This window comes from Eumetopias jubatus, unplaced genomic scaffold (assembly GCF_037043125.1).
Source record: "Eumetopias jubatus isolate StellerSeaLion01/CBP00866 unplaced genomic scaffold, mEumJub1_p1.0 scaffold_3, whole genome shotgun sequence".
Lineage (NCBI taxonomy): Eukaryota > Metazoa > Chordata > Mammalia > Carnivora > Otariidae > Eumetopias > Eumetopias jubatus.
The window spans coordinates 16,197,735-16,218,416 of record NW_028274809.1 but is presented as its reverse complement, the minus strand read 5'-3'; the positions used below and the strand labels follow the sequence as shown (position 1 = coordinate 16,218,416).

Here is a 20,682-nt window from a genome sequence, read left to right as displayed (position 1 = left end):
TCTCAGGGTTTTTATCCGGGCCTTGCTACCTCAGGTTTGGTCGGGTGTTAAATGCAGACTCCTGGGCCCACTTCCAGTCCCCTGAAATCTGCAACGCACGGGAAAATCGGAAAACATTTGCTATTGAAACAGCCATCGGGACACTGGTCAGTGAAGGTTTGGGGGCAGGAGAGTGGCCGGCAAGAGGCGAAATGAAGGTTCAAACTCTGGGTGGTGACAGCAGGAGCAGGGCTTTGTGCCAAGCAGGAGTCTCTGGAATATAGTGACGGGGGTTATGGGCGGCGAGCGGAGGGAGCCGTCAGGTACGGCCAGCAGGACTCTGAGCTTCCGCCGCCAAGGAGACAGGGGTGCCCCCAGCAGCGATATGGATCACACGTGAATTTCCCTGACACCTGCATGATCACTCCAAACCTTCACCCCGCGCCCCCTCAAAACTGCATTTTGTCCCCACCCCTAACCGAAATGCCCCCCACCAAGTATTTCTGGAGTTTCAAAGAGCCTGGCAGGTGCTCATCAACAGGTCTGAGCGCCCTAGCGCCTCCTTGCTGTCGGGGGGGTGTCAGGATGGCTTGGCTACATTCCTTGCTCTCTGGCCAGGCCGTGAGCCTGGGCGCCTTGGTCTTGCCCACTGCTTCGGGGCTCAGCAGCTCCCTGATCCTGGCAGTAAGTGCCCCATGGTGGGTCTAGGAGAGGCGGGCGTTGCTCAGAGTACCGTGGCCCCACCCCGTCAGCCCCCTTCCCTGCTGTCTGCCGGTCACCGGCATCTTCTCTGCGGCTCCCCCACGCCCAGCAGGTCCGTGCCTGAGACAGATTCAAGGGACATCGTGAACCATGTCCTTCCTGCCAGGTGGTATCATCCAGTGCCCACCTGGGGCACTGGGGACTGGAGGTACAAGGACGGATGGATCTGCCCTTTGGAGAGCCCTCTGCCAGAGGGATCCCAAAACAGCCTTCTTCAGCTCTGAGTCTTATAAATTGAGGCAAATGACTCTTTGGTCCTCTCTGACTTCTTCAGAACTCAGATAGGATGTGGGGCTGCCAGGAGACCATCTGAGTGGTAGAATCTTCTCTCCCCACTGAGAGTAAAGGCTTGTTTGGGGTGTTGAGTTCAATGAGTTCATGTACCTGGGTCTCCTCCTTCCCTCAAAACATGTGTTCCTTTAAAACACGCAAAGTACTCTTGGTCCTCAGCAGGTGACACTTTGGCGGGCCATTCCCCCCCCCCAGCGTTCACCAGATATGCCCAGTACCCCATGGAGAACACAGCTGGACTCACCTGGGATCCCCACTTCATATGGAAATTGAAGGCAGATCCTGTTGGGAAGAGGAGAGACTGAATTATTTCACTTAAAATTTTTTTAAGATTTTATTTATTTGTTTGTCAGAGAAAGATACAAAGAGAGAGAGAGCCTGAGCATTGGGAGAAGCAGGCTTCCCACTCAGCTGGGAGCCCGACGTGGGGCTCGATCCCAGGACCCTGGGATCATGACCTGAGCCGAAGGCAGACGCCCAACCGGCTGAGCCACCCAGGTGCCCGGCTTTTAATTTTTTTGCTTGGAATGTAATTTTTAATAGCAAACAGTAAAATTGACTTCGTTTGGGGTGTATGGTTCTACAGATTTTAACACCTGTATAGACTGGAGTAAGCATGCACATAACATGGAACAAATTCACCCCCCAAAGTACCCTCCCCCACCCCTCGACCCTGGCAATCACTGACCTGTTCTCTGTCACTACAGTTCCATCTTTTAGAGAATGTCATATAAATAGAGCCAGACAGTGTGTAACCCTCGGAGAGCGGCTGTTCCTGTTCAGCATGATTTCCTGGAGATTTCCTCCACGCTCCTCTATGCTTCAGTAGTTTGTTGCTTTTTTTACAGCTGGGAAATATTCCTTCCTATGAATGCAGCACACCTTGTTTACCCCTTCACCCACTGAATGACTTTGGGGTTGTTTCCAGTTTGGGGGGGATTATAAGTAGAACTGCTGTCCACATTCATGTACGGACTTTTAGGTGAACGTAACTTCTCATTTCTCCTCAGCCTAGTTTAATTTCCACTTATGAGTAAGTTTCCATATGTTTGTGTATGTCTAAGAGGCATTCCTATTTCCTTGTCTATAAACTTCTCATTCTCCTTTACTCACGTCTCTTTTTGGTTGTTGGTCATTATTCTCTTAGACAAGTTGGTTTGGGGGGCCGTCCGTATGTCTGGGTGACAGTGTCCAGTGTCGAGTTAAATGTGGGGCTAACGTGAGAGAGACACAGGAAGACCCAAACTTGAGAGCCCCACTGAGAGGACAGACAGGAAGCCATGGCGCCGCACAAACCCTCCGAGGGAGAAAATGCACACGGCCGGAAGACAGGGTCTGTGGAAATGCCTGTGTTTAGGAAAGAGGAGGAAGCCCGAAAGGAGGAAACCAAGAAAGAGACTTCTTAGAGAAGAGTCAGGACAGTGCAGGGTGACGTCAGTAAAAGCTGAATACCGGAGGCCTGCTAAGTAAACACAGGGTACTATGTTCAGAAGAAGAAAGAACATCTCTTTCCAAGAATTCTCAGCCAAGATGAATTCTAGAAAAAGTGGAAGGCAACATGCCAAAATACAGACAGGGTTGACTCTAGGTGGTGAAAATAAGGATCTATTTTTATTTCTTATACTTTCCCCTGGTTTTCCGATTTTCTGTCATGCCTATGTAGTGCTTTTTTGGTGCTTTTCAGATTTTCCAATGCACTGGGGGAAATATTTTAATTTTTCAATGGTAAACTTTCAAAATAACCCATGTGAAACTTTGTAGCAAAACCTCAGCAAGCCCCTCATTCTCTGACTTGATATACTCCTCTATTAATTACAGTGAGACTTCACCTTCTGATGAATTTTGCAGTGAGAACACTAAGGGAAGAAGAAAATGGATGACATTAAGGAGTTAAGGATATATATCTTTATTTTATTTTTTTAGAGAGGGAGGAAGGGGGCAGAGGGAGAGAGAGAATCTCAAGCAAGGCTCCACGTCCAGCACAAGGCTTGATCTCATGACCTGGAGATCGTGATCTGAGCCAAAATCAAAAGTCAGATGCTTAACTGACTGAGCCACCCAGGCGCCCCAGGATATTAAAGATATTTTAAATAGGCATTTAAGGAAGGATTGGAGGGATGGGGGGGGCGGTGTGGAAGAGAAAGGGAGGAACAAAAGAAAGAAGACCACAATCTAAAATGTCTTAAAGAAGGATTAGTGAAGACAAGCATGGTACATCCACTCACTGAAATGGTCTGCGTGCGGTTTGAAATTCCGTCTCTGGAGACGGAGCCAAGACAGGTGGAGCTCTGGCACCAGCCCATCCAGAATGTCTTCTCAAACCACCCCAAATAGATGTACCCTAGAAGGGACAGCAGCAGCTGGGGTGTGCATGGGGCACCCCCAGCAGCTAGCCCCCACCCCCCGCCACCCTGCAGCCCCGGCCTGCCAAGAAAGGACGACGTCACCCCTGCAAAATGATGACACTTGCTACCTAATGTTAAATCAAAATGATAGAAGATGGGGGGAAATGGGATTAGAGCTGCCCATTAAGAAAACACGGAATATTTAATCCACAGGAGAGATAGGAAAACTAGAAAATACACATGAATAGCACGACTGTTTTTCCTGCTCTCAAGTGTCTTTGCAGCTTTACACCTTTTAAAGCAATGCCAAATAAAGCCATGCCAAAATCGTACTTTCAATGTCAAAGCGGCCGTACTTAACTCACAATTCTGCCCACACCCGGGGAGGCACGCACCGGCTTACGTCCTTCTTTTCTCTCCTTCCTGCAGGACGTGCTGGGTGGCGTCCTGGTCACTGCGGTCTTCATCGTCCTCACCTACCCCGCCTGGACCCTTATCGACCGCCTGGACTCGGCCAGCCCCCTGCTTCCCGTGTGCGCCATTGTGGTGTCCTTCTTCCTGTGTTACAACTACCCCGCGTCTGACTGCTACAGCCCAACCAGGGCGGACACCACCACCATTCTGGCCGCAGGGGCGGGGGTGACCCTCGGGTTCTGGGTCAATCACTTCTTCCAGCTCGCGTCTGCGCCCACCGAGTCTCTCCCTGTCGTTCGGGACATCCCGCCGCTCACCACCGACATGTTGGTCTTGGGCCTGACCAAGTTTACCGTGGGCATCGTGTTGATCCTTCTAGTGCGCCAGCTAGTGCAAAACCTCTCCCTGCAAGTGCTGTACTCGTGGTTCAAGGTGGTCACTAGGAACAAGGAGGCCAGGCGGAGACTAGAGATCGAAGTGCCTTACAAGTTCGTCACCTACACGTCCGTGGGCCTCTGTGCTACGACCTTTGTGCCAATGCTGCACAGGTTTTTGGGGTTGCCCTGAACCTCAAAGGAGTTGGAATCTAGCCCCCTGGACAAGGGAGCCCGAACAGGAATGGGGCGGGGTGGGCAAGCTTTGACAATACATTTTTCTTAAAAAAAAAAATCCTTAAGCCACATGTCTGTGTTGCTGATGATAGCGGAGGTCAGTGTTGCTGCTGTGTGGAAGGAAATACTGTCTCATAGGGACATCAGTCCGTAAGCGTCAGGTTGCAGGGGAAGCCAGGCTAAACCCACAGTCCGTTCTTTAGGGGTCCCCACCCCATTCGGACTTTGGACCTAGTCGTGGACTGGCAGGAACGGTGGCCTGGCTTGGGAGATCCGGAAGAGACGGGCATGATCTGAGAGGCTGGAGGTCAGGCGTCTCTCTTCTGTTGTGACCTCGCCCACCACAGGGCCTCATGTCCAGACTTGGAACCTGGGTCCGGAGAAAGGGTGGCATCGTGTAGAACTGCCTTCCTTGGACAGGGTGACATTTGTGTTATGATCACACTAGACTGTGCCCACTTGGGTGGCAAGAGCACCGTGGACCCCACCATGGGGCAGTAAGGGACGCGGGCGACCCAGGAGATCATGGACGGGAGCCTGTTTCCCTCCTCAGTCCCGCTCTCTGGGGGGTCCATTCGTCCACGTCTGTGCATTCTACAGAACTCCGGGTCACGTTTCCACACTCTTCTGATCCGTGAAACCCACTAGCTTCTCCCACCTCTCTTCATCGGGGCTTCCCGGTGTGTCCTGCTCTCTCCTGCTTCGCCGTGACTTGGGACCAGCCCTCGGCCCAGATTTAGGTGTTTTTTGCTTCCGTACAAACTGGGGAGGTGCTGTCAACTGCCTGCAAGGGTGGCCCAACAGAACAGATGAACTGAGTCCTCCCTGGGGCCTGACAGGGAAGGAACAGACCTCCGGGGCCTTGCTCCTCCATTTCTGTTACTTTCTGTAAACCGATTTTCTCACCCACCAAATAGAATCAGGGACTCCCTTTCCACCCCCACCCCCTTATCTCTTGGCAATTTTAAGGGTAATTAATGCAAGAACAGGATCAGCCTCTCTTGGGAAGACAAGCTGACCAAACACAACACAGCCTTTAAGCCCGTGCGTGTCCTCGTGAGGCATAGGAAGGCCACGACAGGGGGACACGTCCTCTGAGGGCAAATCTTCAGTTCTTAAGAATAAGGAACACACATCAACAATCTTCTGAAAGTTAGCATAAATGCGTAGTTATGAAGTGTCTTGTGCTGTGCGGTGCCCGAACCACCAAACCCAATGACTTGAATCCCAACACATCATTTCCACGCACACACTTCAGGGTTAGGCTCTTCCCTCTGCCTCCAGTGTGAAAACTGAATACCCCATTTGTCCCGATTTCAAATATGTCCCCTGATATTGCTGTCAGGATGACCTTTGCTATTTGGCTTAGTGCTCCAGTCTATTGGGAACGATGTTGAGGAAACCATTCTGCCTTTCCTTCAAACTCTTCTGACATTGTTCATAGTTAGAAGGCAGGAATCAGAAGGACTTGCCATTTATTTGACTGTTCTTACAGCAAACTCTGACTAGTATTTGTGGCAGCAGGATGGAGGCGGGGGGAGCCCCAACTTACAGGCACCCCTGCCCTGGGCCAGCCCCACCCATGTGGCAGATGAGGCACGTCCCCGCAGCACTGGATAATAGTTAACGCAAAATAATTTTAGTTGATTTTTCTGAAGCTAATTAGCAAAGGACCGGGTTTTTCCATTTGTATCTTTTGAGAGGAGGGGCCGTAACTGTCATGGCAGTGGGTGTTGGCAATTCATTCGTGTGTGTGTGTGTGTGTGTGTGTGTGTGTGTGTGTGTGTGATTTTTAATGCTGTCCTTTTAAGTCCCAACAACAGGACAGCAATCAACTGTATTAATGTTTTTAAGGCTGTATTTACACGATTGGATGGAGGACGATTAGCCATAGCACCTTAAAGAATGACCCAAGGGCTTGTCACAGTTGGTCACTTTTTTTTGAAGTGTCTCGTTTTGCAACTGGAAAATAAAAAGTGTATATTGAAGACCATTTTAGTTTTTAAGCTCTACTGCTCTGCAGAAACGGATTGGAAAAGTAACTACCAGCTTCCTACTCTCGCTCACCAGCCCTCCTCAGGCACTTCTCACATCCTCCCAGGCCCACTGTCTTGCGCACCCCACCCCTGTCCCTTCCAGGAGCAGGCCTCCTGGCTCCTTGGAGACATTTGGATTTTCTCTCTGGGGAGAGACTGCCCCCTACTGGTGTAGCCTCAGCTGTGGTCCAGAGCCCCTCTCCATCAGGAGACGTGGAGATTAAGAATTTAAAAAGTCAAGCTCACCATGATGTATCCAAGATAAGCTTAGGACCTGGGGTCTGCATTTGGAAGCCATGACCCCAAAGCCCTCAGGACGACTGGGGCCTCTGGGAGCCCAGCAGAACATGCCCTCTTCCTCATGTGCCTGCCCCCAGCCCCCTCCCACTCTGGGCCAGGCCCTCCTGCGGCACCCTTCCAACCAGCTGTCGCTGCAGGCTGGTTTTGCTCAGACCCGCACCACTACAGAATATGCAGAAGGAAACACAGAAGGGACCCTGAACTAAAAACCCTTAAATGGCGGTGGCCGAAATCACGCTACAACATGCCTGAAGGTTGCACTGTAACATGGGATTTTTCTCCCCCCAAGTAGGCAACTCATGCTTCCCGGGTGTAATCAAAGCATGTGGTGTTTCAGGGCCATATGCTCCGGGTTTCTATTTTGGAAGCTTCCAGCTGTCTTGCTTATGTACTGTATGTAAATTTATTCTTTTTAAAATAAAATCATTTTGTGTTTGATTATGACTCCTTATTAAATGTTTCAAAGGCCAGTGTTGTGCTCCCTTGGATAACCACCCCCCACCCCGCGCTGAGACCTTTCAGGGTTCATTGGACCTGAGTTGAAAAGAGGTGGCAAAAAGAAAGGGCAGGCTATCGAATTCTCTGTTGCTGTCCCTAATTCAGTTGCGTACGGGTGCTGGTGAGCGTCGCGGCCGCCATAGATGGGCTGAACAGGAAGTGGTACGTGCACCTCCTCTAACTCCCTGATACTAAAAAGAATCATCTTACCGTATGTCAAGTAAATGTTACTGGTGTTGCTGGTTAAGGTAACTAAAAGGTTTTCGTGAATGAGTCCACTGCTGAGCCAAATGAACATGACCCTATTTCATATTCACAGGGTTACAATGCTATGCTCTGTATTTAAGCATTCCAAATTTGCTATTTGAAATGGTACAGAGAGCTGACACTCATTGGCAAGGTCACGGCTAGGACCCTGTTTGTATTTTTAATACCTGCTATGCTGGGTACCATGAACATGTGACGTTGGATGGGACCTAATCTGCCCTGTGGAGTTCTCCCGGGAGAGAGGAGACTCTGGCTCAGGGAAATGGAGGAGAGGAGAGGAAGCGGAGATTAATTCCTGCTTGAGGCCCGCAGCAACTCAAGGAAGGCTCCGGGGAGAAGCAGTCCATGAGCGAGGCTTACGGAACAGATGGGGTTTGCACAGGGATGTGATGGGAAGTAGGTAGGAGATGATCCTCCAAGGGGAGGCACAGCTTGCCAGAGATACTTCCCCTCAAACACCTGCAGCTCTTAGGAGAATCCAAACCAAACCCAGGTTGGCGACTGTGTGTAGGAAAACAGTGCTGGGACAGAGGATGAGCAAGGGGCTTTGACCCTGCAGAACCCAATCACAAGAACAGGAAGGAAGGGTGAGAAAGCCCCTTAGTCCATTTTGTTATGTCCACCTGGGACCATTCCAGAGGAGGTGACACCCAGAGGGGATTTCCTAGTCTCCTCCATCATCTATCATTCCCTATTCAAATGTTAAACAGTCCGCAGTGGGCACCTTCCCCTTCCACCACGTGGAACCTGGCCCCTCATGCACAACTTCATTCCCGGGGTCTCTTGTTCAGTGTTCAGCAGAGGTGACAGCTGCTAGGACCTCTCTCTGTGTCCTTGGTGCCCATTTTCCCTCTTCTCTTGTTTCAGTTCCCTGAACTTCTCCAGTGGAACTTGATTTAAAAGTATTTGACTTTGGGCGCCTGGGTGGCTCGGTCGTTAAGCGTCTGCCTTCGGCTCAGGTCATGGTCCCAGGGTCCTGGGATGGAGCCCTGCATCGGGCTCCCTGCTCGGTGGGAAGCCTGCTTCTCCCTCTCCCACTCCCCCCTGCTTGTGTTCCCTCTCTCGCTGTGTCTCTCTCTGTCAAATAAATAAATAAAATATTTGGAAAAAAAATAAAATAAAATAAAAGTATTTGACCTGGCTCTTTGAGAGACCTGTACTTGTGCTCACTCCCCCTCCCTCCACTATTGTGGAATGAAGCCCCAGTTCTCTAATAAGAGGCTAACCAGAACCAAGTGGCGTAGATGTATCTAGTTTTAGCGGATAGATGTTTTCCTAAAAGCTGTCTGTTTTGATTTTTCTTTTTAACTTGAATTTTAAGTACACCCAGGGGTTTGCTGTTTATAAATAGCATTTTTAATCATATGGCAATTCTTCATTTCTGTAAACATAAGGCTCTTCAATGGATTACTTGGGGTACGCCATGTGTCCATTGTTTTCTTAAAGTGGGGCACACCTGTAGTACAGACTTGACTATTTACAGGATGCATATGAAGAATAAGAGTTGAATGTGGACCATGAATAGAATGTTAAATTCTTAAAACTGTAGCCACATGAGACAAGGGAGCTCTATGAAGCCAAAAATCCTTTTTCCTTTTCCACGCCTGTCTATATGGCATGCAAAAACAAACAAGAAAAGCAAGGATGCAGCTAGCAGTTCCGGCTGCGACGCTCCTTTCATGCCCACACTCAACACATCTGCTGGCCTTGCTCTTCCCTGCCATGACAGTGGGGTCCCCTTGCTGGGATCAGGAGCCAGATTCTTCCCCAGTGGAGGTGTTCAAAGACTGTCCGTGCCTCTTGACAAAGCTAGCCTCAAATGGCTGAGGCCAGCGGTGGCTGCCTTCGGGCCCTGGGTCTGCATCTGCTATCTGAAGAGGATGAGGCCTCCTGGGATCCGGGTCTGCAGTGTCTCTCGGTCACATGGGAACCTGCTGAGCGGTGCTGTGAGGGGCGCAAAGGATGCACGGGGCACACTAAACAGGCCTCGTGAGCCAGCTTCATTAGGTGCCGGTAAGAATACTTGGCTGGAAAGCTATTTTTGTGGTGGGGGGGGAAACCATAGCTTAATGTCAATTTTTCATGAAGTCAATTCTGCTGTTATTACATAGGTATTGGTATTATTTTTTCACTTTATTCCTTTATCTCCTAGGTTTTGTCTCTAGGTGAAAATCTGTATCTTCTATCAACGTGTTCGTCTTTCCTCTAGCATTTTGGACAAATGGACTACAGTTACAATAATATCCTCCCTATCAATTTTATCATCTCTGCCCTGTCAGTTTCTGATTCATTTTTTTTTTTTTTCCCTTCCACAATATTGGTTGTATTTCCCAGCTTCTTGGCTTGCCTGGTCATTTCTGACTGGATGCCAAATACTATGAATTTTACATTGTTGGGTGGCGGATATTTAGTAATACTATATTCTTAAGCTTTGTTCTGGGATGCAGTTCATTCCTTGCAAATAGTTCCTTTGGGTCTTGTTTTTAAGCTTTATGAGGCAGAACTAGAGCCGTGTTTAGTCTAGAGTTGGTTTTCTCCACTACTGAGGCAAAATCTTTCCGGGACTTCTCCCCATTGCCTTATGATTTCGGAGGTTTTCTAGCTCTGGCTGGCCTGTGAGCTCCAGGCATGGTTCCTTCAGTTCCTTCAGTTTTCTGTGGATGGTTAAAGGCAGTCTCCTCTGTCACAGACGGTGCCCTCACGTGCACGGGCTGACCGGTACTCACCTCGAGACTCAGGGGTCTTTGCAGACAGGGGTTATGTCCAGTGACCTCCCGAAGGCATCTCTCCTACAGGGACCCTCTCTTCCCTACCGTGCAGTGTGTTCACAGGGTACCTTTCCATCTGGCTGATGTTATTTCCTCTGCCTTGGGGGCCCGCCCAAACTCTCCGTTTAGATGTTCTGCCTACCACTGCTGAGAAATGCCTACTCCCGTCCATCTCTGGTTGGTCTTCTACTCTGTATGTATCCAGCATTCATGTGGGTGTTTATCACGTTTGCACCCTTTACAACTGCTTTCCAGCCCTAAGCAGGTTTGTTTTTTTTTTAGACATATTTTCATGCCTCATGACAAAAAGTTGTGACTTGTGGAATGCAGGAAATTTCTTTTGGTACCAGGTTTGGTATCAAACAAGTGCCTTTCCTCAACATCTTCACTTTTCTGGTCCTAAGGACAGATTTGCTCTGTATGGCTGGTAAGTCCTAGAATTGGAACACTGTAGCAGTTCTCTTGCAAGTGCCTCCTACCACAGGGGCGGGGGGGGGGGGGCGGGTGGTTCAAAATGTTTTCTAATGTAGAATCACATCCTGTTCCTTAAATAGAGACGATCGAGGCCAAACCTTATGGATGAGTGTAAAACTTGAATGGAGAACTTGAGCATATTCTTACCATGCTGCATCAGTCACACAGGTGGTGGGGGGGAGAGTTCATACCGGGCTTTGGCATAATTCCATTGCACTCATTGCTGGAGATACTTGTTCAACCCACAGTGGAGCTACAATGTCTTCAGTCATCCCTTCTGTTTACTAGTGGTAGAAACTAAAAGGACTCTGGGTCGGCTTTGCCCTTCTTGTGGCCCCACTTATTTGTCAAGGATTGGCTGTCTGGTTCCTCCACCTTTATCCAAGGAGGCCGATTTCCTAGAGCTGACTTTGCTCGGGGGCCTTAGGGAGCTGCTCGCAGCTTGTCCCAGAGGTGCAGGGCTGCATCGAATTTCATTATGTATACCAGCCTCTACCTTTTTTTTTTTTTAAGTAATGTTATTCAAGCTCCTTTTAATAAGCCACAACCTGGAAAATAGCAGATGTGTCCAATGCTTCTGTTGTGTAGAGGGCATATTTCACTGAAGGCACCTGTGTCCCTTTAAGGCCACCTGTCTGCCAATTTTGGACAAAATGGACCAAAGAGCCAACTCAGGACCCAAGCATTGGGGTTTGTGATATTTACAGAAAACATCAAGCAGAAATAGAAGCTAAGACTGAGACACAAAATTGTAAGCAGTGCTCTTTTACCACCTAATAAGCTCCTTAACTGCTGAGGGCAAGAGGGGCAGCTGGGCTACCTGGTTCCTAGTTAGGCTACTCCTGTTTAAAAGCTGATAGTAACTGAGCATCCTCTACACCTAGGACTCTAACCTACTGGGATAAGACACTGCTTGAGTGCCGAAGTCCCATCTAAGAACTATCCAGGTAGCCCCATGCCTCTCAGAATGTGTCTGTCAAACACCAAATGTGGAGGTTTACACAGCCAGTAGGCCTGGGTTTTCATGGACTCCATGCTAGTGCTATTTTAGGGGGAGGCATATGGAAGTGCATTGGTCACTGTAATTGCAGAGTTGGAAACAACAGAATGTCAACAGAGGAAAAGCTGAACAAATTATGGACAGCCATACAGTATTGCATTCATTTAAAAGGAGCTACGTCTATAGGTACTGACCCAGAAAAATAGGACATGTTAAGTGAAATATCATGAGATGTACTATGTAAAATAGAAATCAAAATGTGTTGCAAATCAGTAAGTAGAGTATAACCCAAAAACTGTGAGCATGTATGTGTGTGTGTATGTGTGGCTGACAGTCTAAACTAAGAAAAATGCCAGAGCACAAGCTAAATTATTAACAGGGGTTAGTTACTTTAGTAGGAGATTGGGGGAAGAAGGGTAGATTAGCTTGGGAAGGTTTTACTTTGTACAATTTTCTAAAGTAGGTAAGATTTTTAACTTATGTTTTTCAGTATTTTTTATATAAGAAAACTCAAATTTCAACATTTCGGAAAAGTAGGTAAATGGCACAAAACACTGAGTAATCTATGGAATCCTTGTCACTCATTGTCACAAACCCATTTATTACCCATGGGACTTTTGGGCACATCATTAATCTCTCTGAGGGCTGAATGTTCTTATCTCATAAATCAGTGAGAATTCCTATTTCTACCTCCTATGATTGTTAAAAGAAATTTAAATGTTGAAACAAGATCACATGTGAAAATACTTTGTAAACCAGAGAGCAATGCAGGAGTATCAGGCTTCAGTAGAAGTTATCTGTAAGCTAGAACAAGAAATCAATTATATCTAATTTCCCTTTTAATACTAGGGCTCCCAGTTTTTCCTATAAACGTATGTGTCTTCTCCAACAAAGGTTTTGGCAGTGTCCATGGACTGCCCTGGCTCCTGTTCAAATGCCTCAGCCGGCACAAGGGTAACCTGATCTGCCTGTGGAGCCTCAAGTCCTAAACTGGAGGTTCATTCCTTCTCATGTACCCGATGTTTTTCTTCCTACGCTTTCCTGTTTCAGAGGGCAGAAACTTCCCCATGATGGATGGAGTTGATCTTTCCCCTTTCATGCTGGGATCTACAATCAGGTATCAGTGGGTTTTTTATTACAAGTAGTTTCTGACCAACCAAAAAACACCCAGGTGGCTGGCTGCTAACAGAGCAAATGGCTCCACTCACTTCAACAACGGCGATCACGTGGCCCACGAACCAGAACTTGAACCACAGTGAACCTGAAACTGGGGAGAGTATCTGCTTAGTAGAGGTGGACCAGTAAGCCACTTGGAGCAGACATACCAATTCTAAAATCCATGCTTTTACCCTATGCATGGATCTGTTGTGTAAAATTATTAGGGAAAAGATTCTTTCCATCATCCCCAAGAGCTTCCGCTTTACCCTTTGCAGTCCCTTGCCTTCCATGAGCTCTAGCCAACCAAACTGCATCTTTTCTAGAATTTCATGTATGTGGAATCACAGGTAGTCTTGGGTCCGGTTTCTTTTGCTGAGCATGCTTTGGGATTCATTCATATTCTTCAGTAATTTATTCGTCCCCGCCTTTTTTTTCAGGGGTGGAGGGGGAGAAGGAGAATCTTAAGCAGGCTCCACGCCCAGCACGGAACCTGACATGGGGCTCGATCTCACGACCCTAAGATCATGACCTGAGCTAAAATCAAGAGTCAGACGCTTAACTGACAGCCACTCAGGCGCCCAGTAGGTCATTCCTTTTTATTGCTGAGAAATACTCGTCATACAGACGTATGAGAATTTATCCACTCAGCTGCTGATGAACATTTGGGTGGCAGCTACTATAAATTAACACTGTTTCTTCTGTTCCCACCAGCAGAGCACAGAGGTCCCACAGTTCTGGTCTCACCAATACTTGGTATGAGCCAGTCTCTCAAACTGTAGCCATTTCAATTTGTATTGTGGTTTCTATTTGCATGTCCCTGATGACTAATGACTTGAGCGTCTTTTCAAATGCTTACTTCGTGTACCTTCTTTGGGGAAATATCTTTAAGTATGCTGAATACAAACCTTCTGATATTTTTTTGTGAGCATATCTCACTTCATTTAAATGCTATTAGGATCTGCCTACAACAGAATTGGGAAGGAACAGGAAAGTCTGAATGTTCACAGATCTTGCTAGGTTGGACCTTGCTGCCCTGATTCAAGGCAGTAACAGGGTGGGGTTTCTTCATAGCAGGTTCAGCAAAGCTCCATAAACATAATTCTCACTTTGTTAGCTATTTCTACTGGCACTTTAAGTTTTACATTTTGTGTTTCATGTCATCTTAACAGTAACTGAGAACTTATCTCAAACATTAGACCTAGCTTTTTTCACTATCGGTATCTATTGGAGGAGTCTACATCAAAGTAGAAAAGTAAATTAGGAGGCAAGACAAGGCAGATTGACAGAAACTTAGCTTCAGAGGAGATCCAATACTTCCCTATAAAATAAGATAGAACCTAGTTGCTCAATTAAATATTTAAAACCATGATTTTATAATATTGATTACAGTAAAATGTATGGCCTAGGGCAAAAATAATTTTTTCACTGTTTCCCAGTGTTCACGCTGCACTGCTATCAACATGTTTAACTTGGCTGGCAGAACACGACTGTGTTGCACGTAGTCTCAGGATATCATGGAGTGCAAACACCTCCACACCTTCAAATATTTCAAATACTTGTGACAGATTTTTCTTCCACTTTAAAATGACTTCAGGGGCGCCTGGGTGGCTCAGTCGGGTTAAGCAGCTGCCTTTGGCTCAGGTCATGACCTCGGGGTCCTAGGATCAAGTCCCACATCCAACTCCTTGCTCAGCGGGGAGCCTGCTTCTCCCTCTCCCTCTGCCTGCTGATCCCTCTGCTTGTGCTCTGTCAAATAAATAAAATCTTAAAAAAAAAAAATGACTTCAAAGGCTGTAACTGCTAGACGGTTACTGCTTCCTAATGGTCTCCTAAAAATACCGTTTCCCAATGCTGAATGCATGTCAAATGTGAGCACTAACTGGAAATCTTCCATTCTCTCGTACTTGTGTGCCCGGCCTCCGAATCCACTCTCCTGTTTCATCAGCCAGGCTCTGATCCTGCGCTCCTCTGGGCTTTTCCTAACCATGCAGCTTCACGGACACCACGTTCCATAAGCTGTCCTAATGCAGGGAGCAGGCAGCATTGACCCACGGAGCCAGCCATCGCTTTCTACTTTATTAAACATTAAAGCACAAATGGATGGTCCCTGTGGAGATGGCTACAGGATGACAGGGAAGGAGAAGGGGACACTCAGGGATAGAGTCACACAGCAGAGACCCATCTTCACAAAAAAGGCTCGATATTGATTTCCAGGGAGGAGCAGGGCATAGTCAGCTCAAATTTGGTGATGACATCAGGATGAAGGACCCCAAGCTTCCCAATGCTCTGACCCCTGGCAAAGATCTCTGCGCATCTCCCAGGGAAGAAAGCAGGGCCTGAAAAAGAGGAGAGAAATAAACGTTTCTCCTGGCAAAAGCGTCAACAGACATTTAACACCTACGACTCACTAGGATGCTGGAAAAATAATGTCTTTAAACCATTGGCTAAGAAATGAGAGTGCTGTCTTCATACTTTCTACTCTTAAAACGAAATATTCAATATTACAGCAAGGAACTCTTACAAGGAAAAGGTTAAGCACAAATATGAAAATCAGGGCCCTGCATGGGTTTTTGTTTTTGTGGGTTTTTTTCCGTTTGTTTGTTTTAATCCCAGGGCTTCAGGCAGGCAGGATCAAGAAAAGGAGGCTGGAGGAGCACAGCTGGAGAAATCCTCGGTGAGCTCCACAGGGAGGAAGGACAAAGGGGAGAAATGAAATGTAAAACTGATGACGTTGCAAGAGAAGAACCTGTTTGAAACAGGTTTTTCCATAGTCCTACCTGCTGGATGAAAAGTCCACCCTTGAATTCATTTACTATTCAAAACTCACTTTTCTACCTTATTACACAGAGAAACAGAAACTGCACGGTCACCGGCAGGCTCAGGCCTTGCTACCAGAATGCAACCCGCATTCCTGTTGGAGAAAGAACTTTCTCAGCAGTTTTAGAGCATCTTCTGTAAAAGACCAGCACAAACCAGCCTGGGATGACCCCTGAGTTACTTCAAGACAGGCAGAAAGCACTCTCTTCATTTGGGTATCAATACACAGAGCTAGGGCTCACCAAACCAGGAACTGTTGTGGAGGATCAAACAGCTAAAAACAAGCAAACAACCAGGCCCACTCCATATTCACTATGACGAGAGCCACAAGAGTTCATCAGTGCTCATTCCCCACTCAAGTTTAAAAAAAAAAAAAAGCTGACTCATTTCACTTGCCACCAACTTGAAAAGGGATCAGGCCCACAGCTCCTGCCTGATTCAACCGAAACGGTTACTGGCATGAACTATAAATACCCAGCAGAGCTGGGCCACAAGCTTGCAGCCTGCCATTTCAGAGTGCATTATTTATGAAAGAATAAACTGCTGAGGCTACTAATGGCTCCAAGGTCAGCATGATGAAGAAATACAGCATGGGGGGAGGGGCAGCATGCTGTTAACAAGTCAGTACCAGCTACACCATAAAGACACAGGACGATTCCACATACTTCCCAGTCAGTCCGGGAGGATGTGTTTATATTTCTGAAAAACATTTTTAATTGTCATTCTTAACCCCCAAAGCATCCTGGGCTGGACTAGAAGGTGGCTTGTTCCTCACATCCCCCCAAACTAAACTGTCTTATTAAAGCAAGACTTTCACTGAACTGCATTTGAAGTATCTGGCTATGCATATTAATCCACACTTGGGGACAGGGGCAGAGAAAAGACTCAAAAAACACAGAAACCAACTGGATTGATAATGCAGAGCCTTAGTGAGATATGAATAGCACTAAATCTAGTAAAGATGGTGTATTTTAACACTATCAAAACAAAACCCAATTTACAAAACCATCCCCCTCCCTCCACTGCCCAAATCTTCAAATGACAAAAAGTGAAGCTTGTATAAAGTGCTGATGCTAAGCAGTGTAACCAAGAATCGGGGAACCTTCATTTCACCATGCATCACCCCTTTTTACAGAATTATTTGTAGCTGGACACCCTATGCTAACTGAAAACAAAAACAAAAACAAAAACAACACCAGCCTATTTTTAAAGGCCATCCAGAAAGGAAGCTTATAGACCTTCACTGGTAACTCTGCCATGTTTAAGAATCCTCACTGTGTATCAAAATCCTTCCTTTTTATCTACAAATTCCAATTTGATTGGATTCATTTTAACTGAAGCATAAAACCAGACTATTTTAGAATCTAAGCCAGATGTGCTAGTTCTAACAATGTTAGCAAAATAAAGCTTAGGAGATAAGAACTTAGAATTTCTACTTTGTAAAACAACTTTTTGAATCAGCACTTTTTAGCAAAATTCAGTTGCATTCTTCTTCCGTGAGCAAGCGTGATAATGCCACCCTGTCCTTTTCTCTAGAAGTCTGGACCATACTTGGCTTTAGCTCATTAACCGGTCAGGTACTCAAACAAAAACGTTCCTATCACTAAATACAATTTTCCCTCTTTCCAAAGAAAAGCAAAGAAAACAAATTCATATTATATGTTATTTAAAACATAACTATGAGAGTATTCTAACGAATGTAAGAAGTATCAAGAGCTCTCAGCCCAGCACACAGATCCATCTGAGGCACTTACCACACCCTATATCACCCCCGAGCCACAGGGCCTTCACTGCCCGAGGAGGAGCTGCTGCCGAAGGGAGCGGGCACCAAAGGGGTCCTCTGGCCTCTCATCCACAGTGCTAACCCTCTCCTCCCCACCCACATGTAACAATGACGTTCACGAATGGATTTCCATATAAACCTTGCTGAAAACCGCACACATTAGCCTGTGACGACCATGATCAATTTCTTGCCATTTTTCATTTCTCACAAGGTCAGATTATGATGGGAAGCACTTAAGATTTGCTTCCTCTTCTGTTCAGTCAGAGCAAGGCTACAAGTTTGTTCTTCACATACACAAGTTGAGAGGCACACAAAAGGGACTTCCATGGGTACAGAGAGAACCTAAAGAATGGATCTCTTGACTGATGGGTATGGACTAGAAATCCTGAAAGAAAATATAGACTGTGTGGTTGTAAGCAAACTTTGCAGCAGAAAGGAACCGCTCCAAAGAAGGCAGCCAAGAGAGCATTGCTTCACCACCAAAACAAAGGGCACGCACCCAGCTAAGGCAGCAATTCAGCCCGAGTTCAAAGATAAGGGCATCTCCCATCAGCAGCAGGGTGGTTGAGCTCAGTAACTCAGGCGGATGAATGGATCCTAACACTCTAGCTGGGACTGGATGCAACTTAAACCAGTCATTCCAGAAGAAGTCACAGCCAAACAGAGCCGCAATCTGGGTCTGGGCTTGTGAAAAACCAGCCCTGGATGGCAGTCAGAGGCCACTCTAACCTCCTCAACAAAAATCAAACAGGTGCCTCTGGAGAAAGAGTAGTCTGCTGGGCCGAGAGACAAAGTTGCCAATTCAAGGAAAATCCTATTGCCTTATTAATAATGGGAATTCTAAAATTCAAATTCTAAAAAATACAGCCGCCTACTCTTCAGTGTCTAAGCCCAGAGTTCCTGGTTTGCTGTAAACACTCCAATTTTCAACCTGTGCCCCAGATGCTCCCTGGCACAAAGCCCCTCAGCCCCCTTTTTCACCTGGTTCCTGACACGGATTAAGCGCCCCGCTTTGCTGGTATCCGTCACAGCGAAACGGCCTCCAACATAAAACAGACCCGGGGGGAAAGTAGTGCTCTCTTGCTGAAATCCATGTGGAAGCCCAGACAAAAGAAACATCAGTTAAGCACAAGCAAGAATTTAATTTCCAAAACCTAGTGGGGTGTAAGTAAGTCCCTTAATTAAAGCTTTTGTAGCATCTCCTCCAGGTCTGTAATTGTCTCTGTGCTCAAGCGGCAGGACCACTTTGAGGACCTTGGGGGTAATTCTCGGCCAGTAACGCAGCACAGCACCCAGTCTTTAGCACATTTTCTGGCTAATTGACCTTCAAAGAGTTTGTGAGCTCCCGCTCTTGCTCGTTGCCAAACACCTTTCACAGTTTCTTTTTGCCCCCGTCTTTCTTTTAGAGTCATATTATAGGCCCAAAATTTGGATAAGCTTTCCACATCGAGTCATTCCTATAATTTTACGAAGCATCGGAAGTAGAGGTTTAAGGCGGTAACTGAGCAGACCCCTAATCGGAATGCAGGACAGTGTTATCAAGCATGAGGCCCTTAATGCCTTAATCTTCAACCCCCTGCAACTGGATATATTCAACTAATTCATCTGGTGCTTATGTTCACCATCTCTAATAACCATCTACTCATAATTTTATTTTTCCCTCTCTTCACATCACTAAGACATGCTGTAGTGTTCAAATCTACATACTGTTTGTTAACTGCCTGCAATCTGGTACTTCATCACCCCAATTTTCTCCAATAAAAAGAACAAAATAAAAAGGGGCAAGGAACTCTGGGAAAGGCTTGAGTGTATATCTCATGTGTCATAGCAAATAACAGAACCCATCACTGTCAGCTTAAATACAGATAACCCATACACACTCTCCTAAATTCAGGGACAAAATACAAACTGCATAATCATATAGATACAGTAGACCACTGGGCCAACTGAGCGTGCTTTAAATCTGTTCTAAATGGCCGATTATGTAATATGGCTAAGAGAATAGGAATAATCATTTAACAGTCTGATCCTAGGGCTGGCACTACCAAACCCTACCCCTTCCTCTCCTAAGTCCCTAATTCCAAATACCATTAGATATATATAAAATAATCCATTCCATGTTGCAACAGTCCATCCTAAGAAAAACACAAAGGACAAAAAAGTCTCCAGCATTCCATTCTGAAGCAAAGTGGGCAAAGTGGGGCGCAGGGCAGAGTGGAAGGGCTGAAACCCTGTTTCCCTACGCAGGACTCATCTCCTGCTTTCCCACCAGCTCTTCGATCATGGAGTAACCATGATGGTCTAACTCTGCTGCCAGCACCTCAACCTCCCTTTCCTTTTCTGAGTAGTGTCAGTTTAAAGGAAGAGGAAGGACAAAATAAAGGGCCTCTTTTCAAAAACTGGGCACACACTTAAACCGAACATGGGAGCATGGTAGTTGTTCTCCAAGTTTTCAAGGCAGGAGTTTTTGAGCGTACCAGCAGTTATACAAAGTGAAGAGAACCGAAAGGGCGGGGGGGAGGCATGATGTAGGCCACACATTTAGAAAAAAAGGAAGAAAAAGGTATAAGAATAGAAGGGAAAACAATCAGTATAACTCTGAGATAGACACCCACACATTTTCTTCCAATCTCAGTCCACTACAGGCTGGGAGAAAATATCTCTACAACGATCACTTAATTTGTAAGAAGAGACTGAATAATTTCCAACTGGTAATATAAAACACCCATTTTACCCCAGATGTATACAATTCTTCACCTTACATCTGAAGCGAAATATTTATGGTACCTAAAGTCTTTAAAGAGAGGGGACCTAATCCCTTGAGTTTAATGGCTATCTTTCATCCCTTTCGGGAGATCAAAAGAAAGAAAAAGCCCTTACACAACTTTACAGTGCTAATCCCAACACACCTGCAGACATCATTAACTCTTAAAGCGAAGGCAACCGGACGTGAGGAGACCGGGTGCCTACTTAACCCCACAGCACGGGACCGGGGAGAACGCCAGTGCTCACGGCAACATCCTATCAAGACACGGCAGACAAAACCCCTATTGCAAATAAGGACTGGATCCTGGAGATTTCATCCTTAAAAAGTAATCAGCAGAGCCCAGACTATCTAGTCTTCTAATAAAAAGGAGAAATGTCTTCAATAAAGAACCTTTTAAAAATAAATCACCACA

The 20,682-nt window shown here is 46.4% G+C and overlaps 2 protein-coding genes across 3 annotated transcripts in view; one reads left to right on the top strand and one right to left on the bottom strand.

Annotated features, from left to right (window-relative positions):
* The window catches only part of SGPP2 (sphingosine-1-phosphate phosphatase 2), a 105,477-nt gene extending 101,119 nt beyond the window's left edge, over positions 1-4,358 (top strand). For both annotated transcript variants that reach the window (XM_028105290.2, XM_088021541.1), the window contains one exon: positions 3,807-4,358. In XM_028105290.2, coding sequence (XP_027961091.1) covers positions 3,807-4,358 — 552 coding nt within the window. The remainder of the gene's footprint in view (positions 1-3,806) is intronic.
* A 10,600-nt stretch (positions 4,359-14,958) lies between these two features.
* FARSB (phenylalanyl-tRNA synthetase subunit beta) overlaps positions 14,959-20,682 on the bottom strand; it is a 69,012-nt gene continuing 63,288 nt past the window's right edge. The window contains exon 17 of the mRNA XM_028105297.2: positions 14,959-15,239. Coding sequence (XP_027961098.1) covers positions 15,088-15,239 — 152 coding nt within the window. The 3' untranslated portion in view covers positions 14,959-15,087. The remainder of the gene's footprint in view (positions 15,240-20,682) is intronic.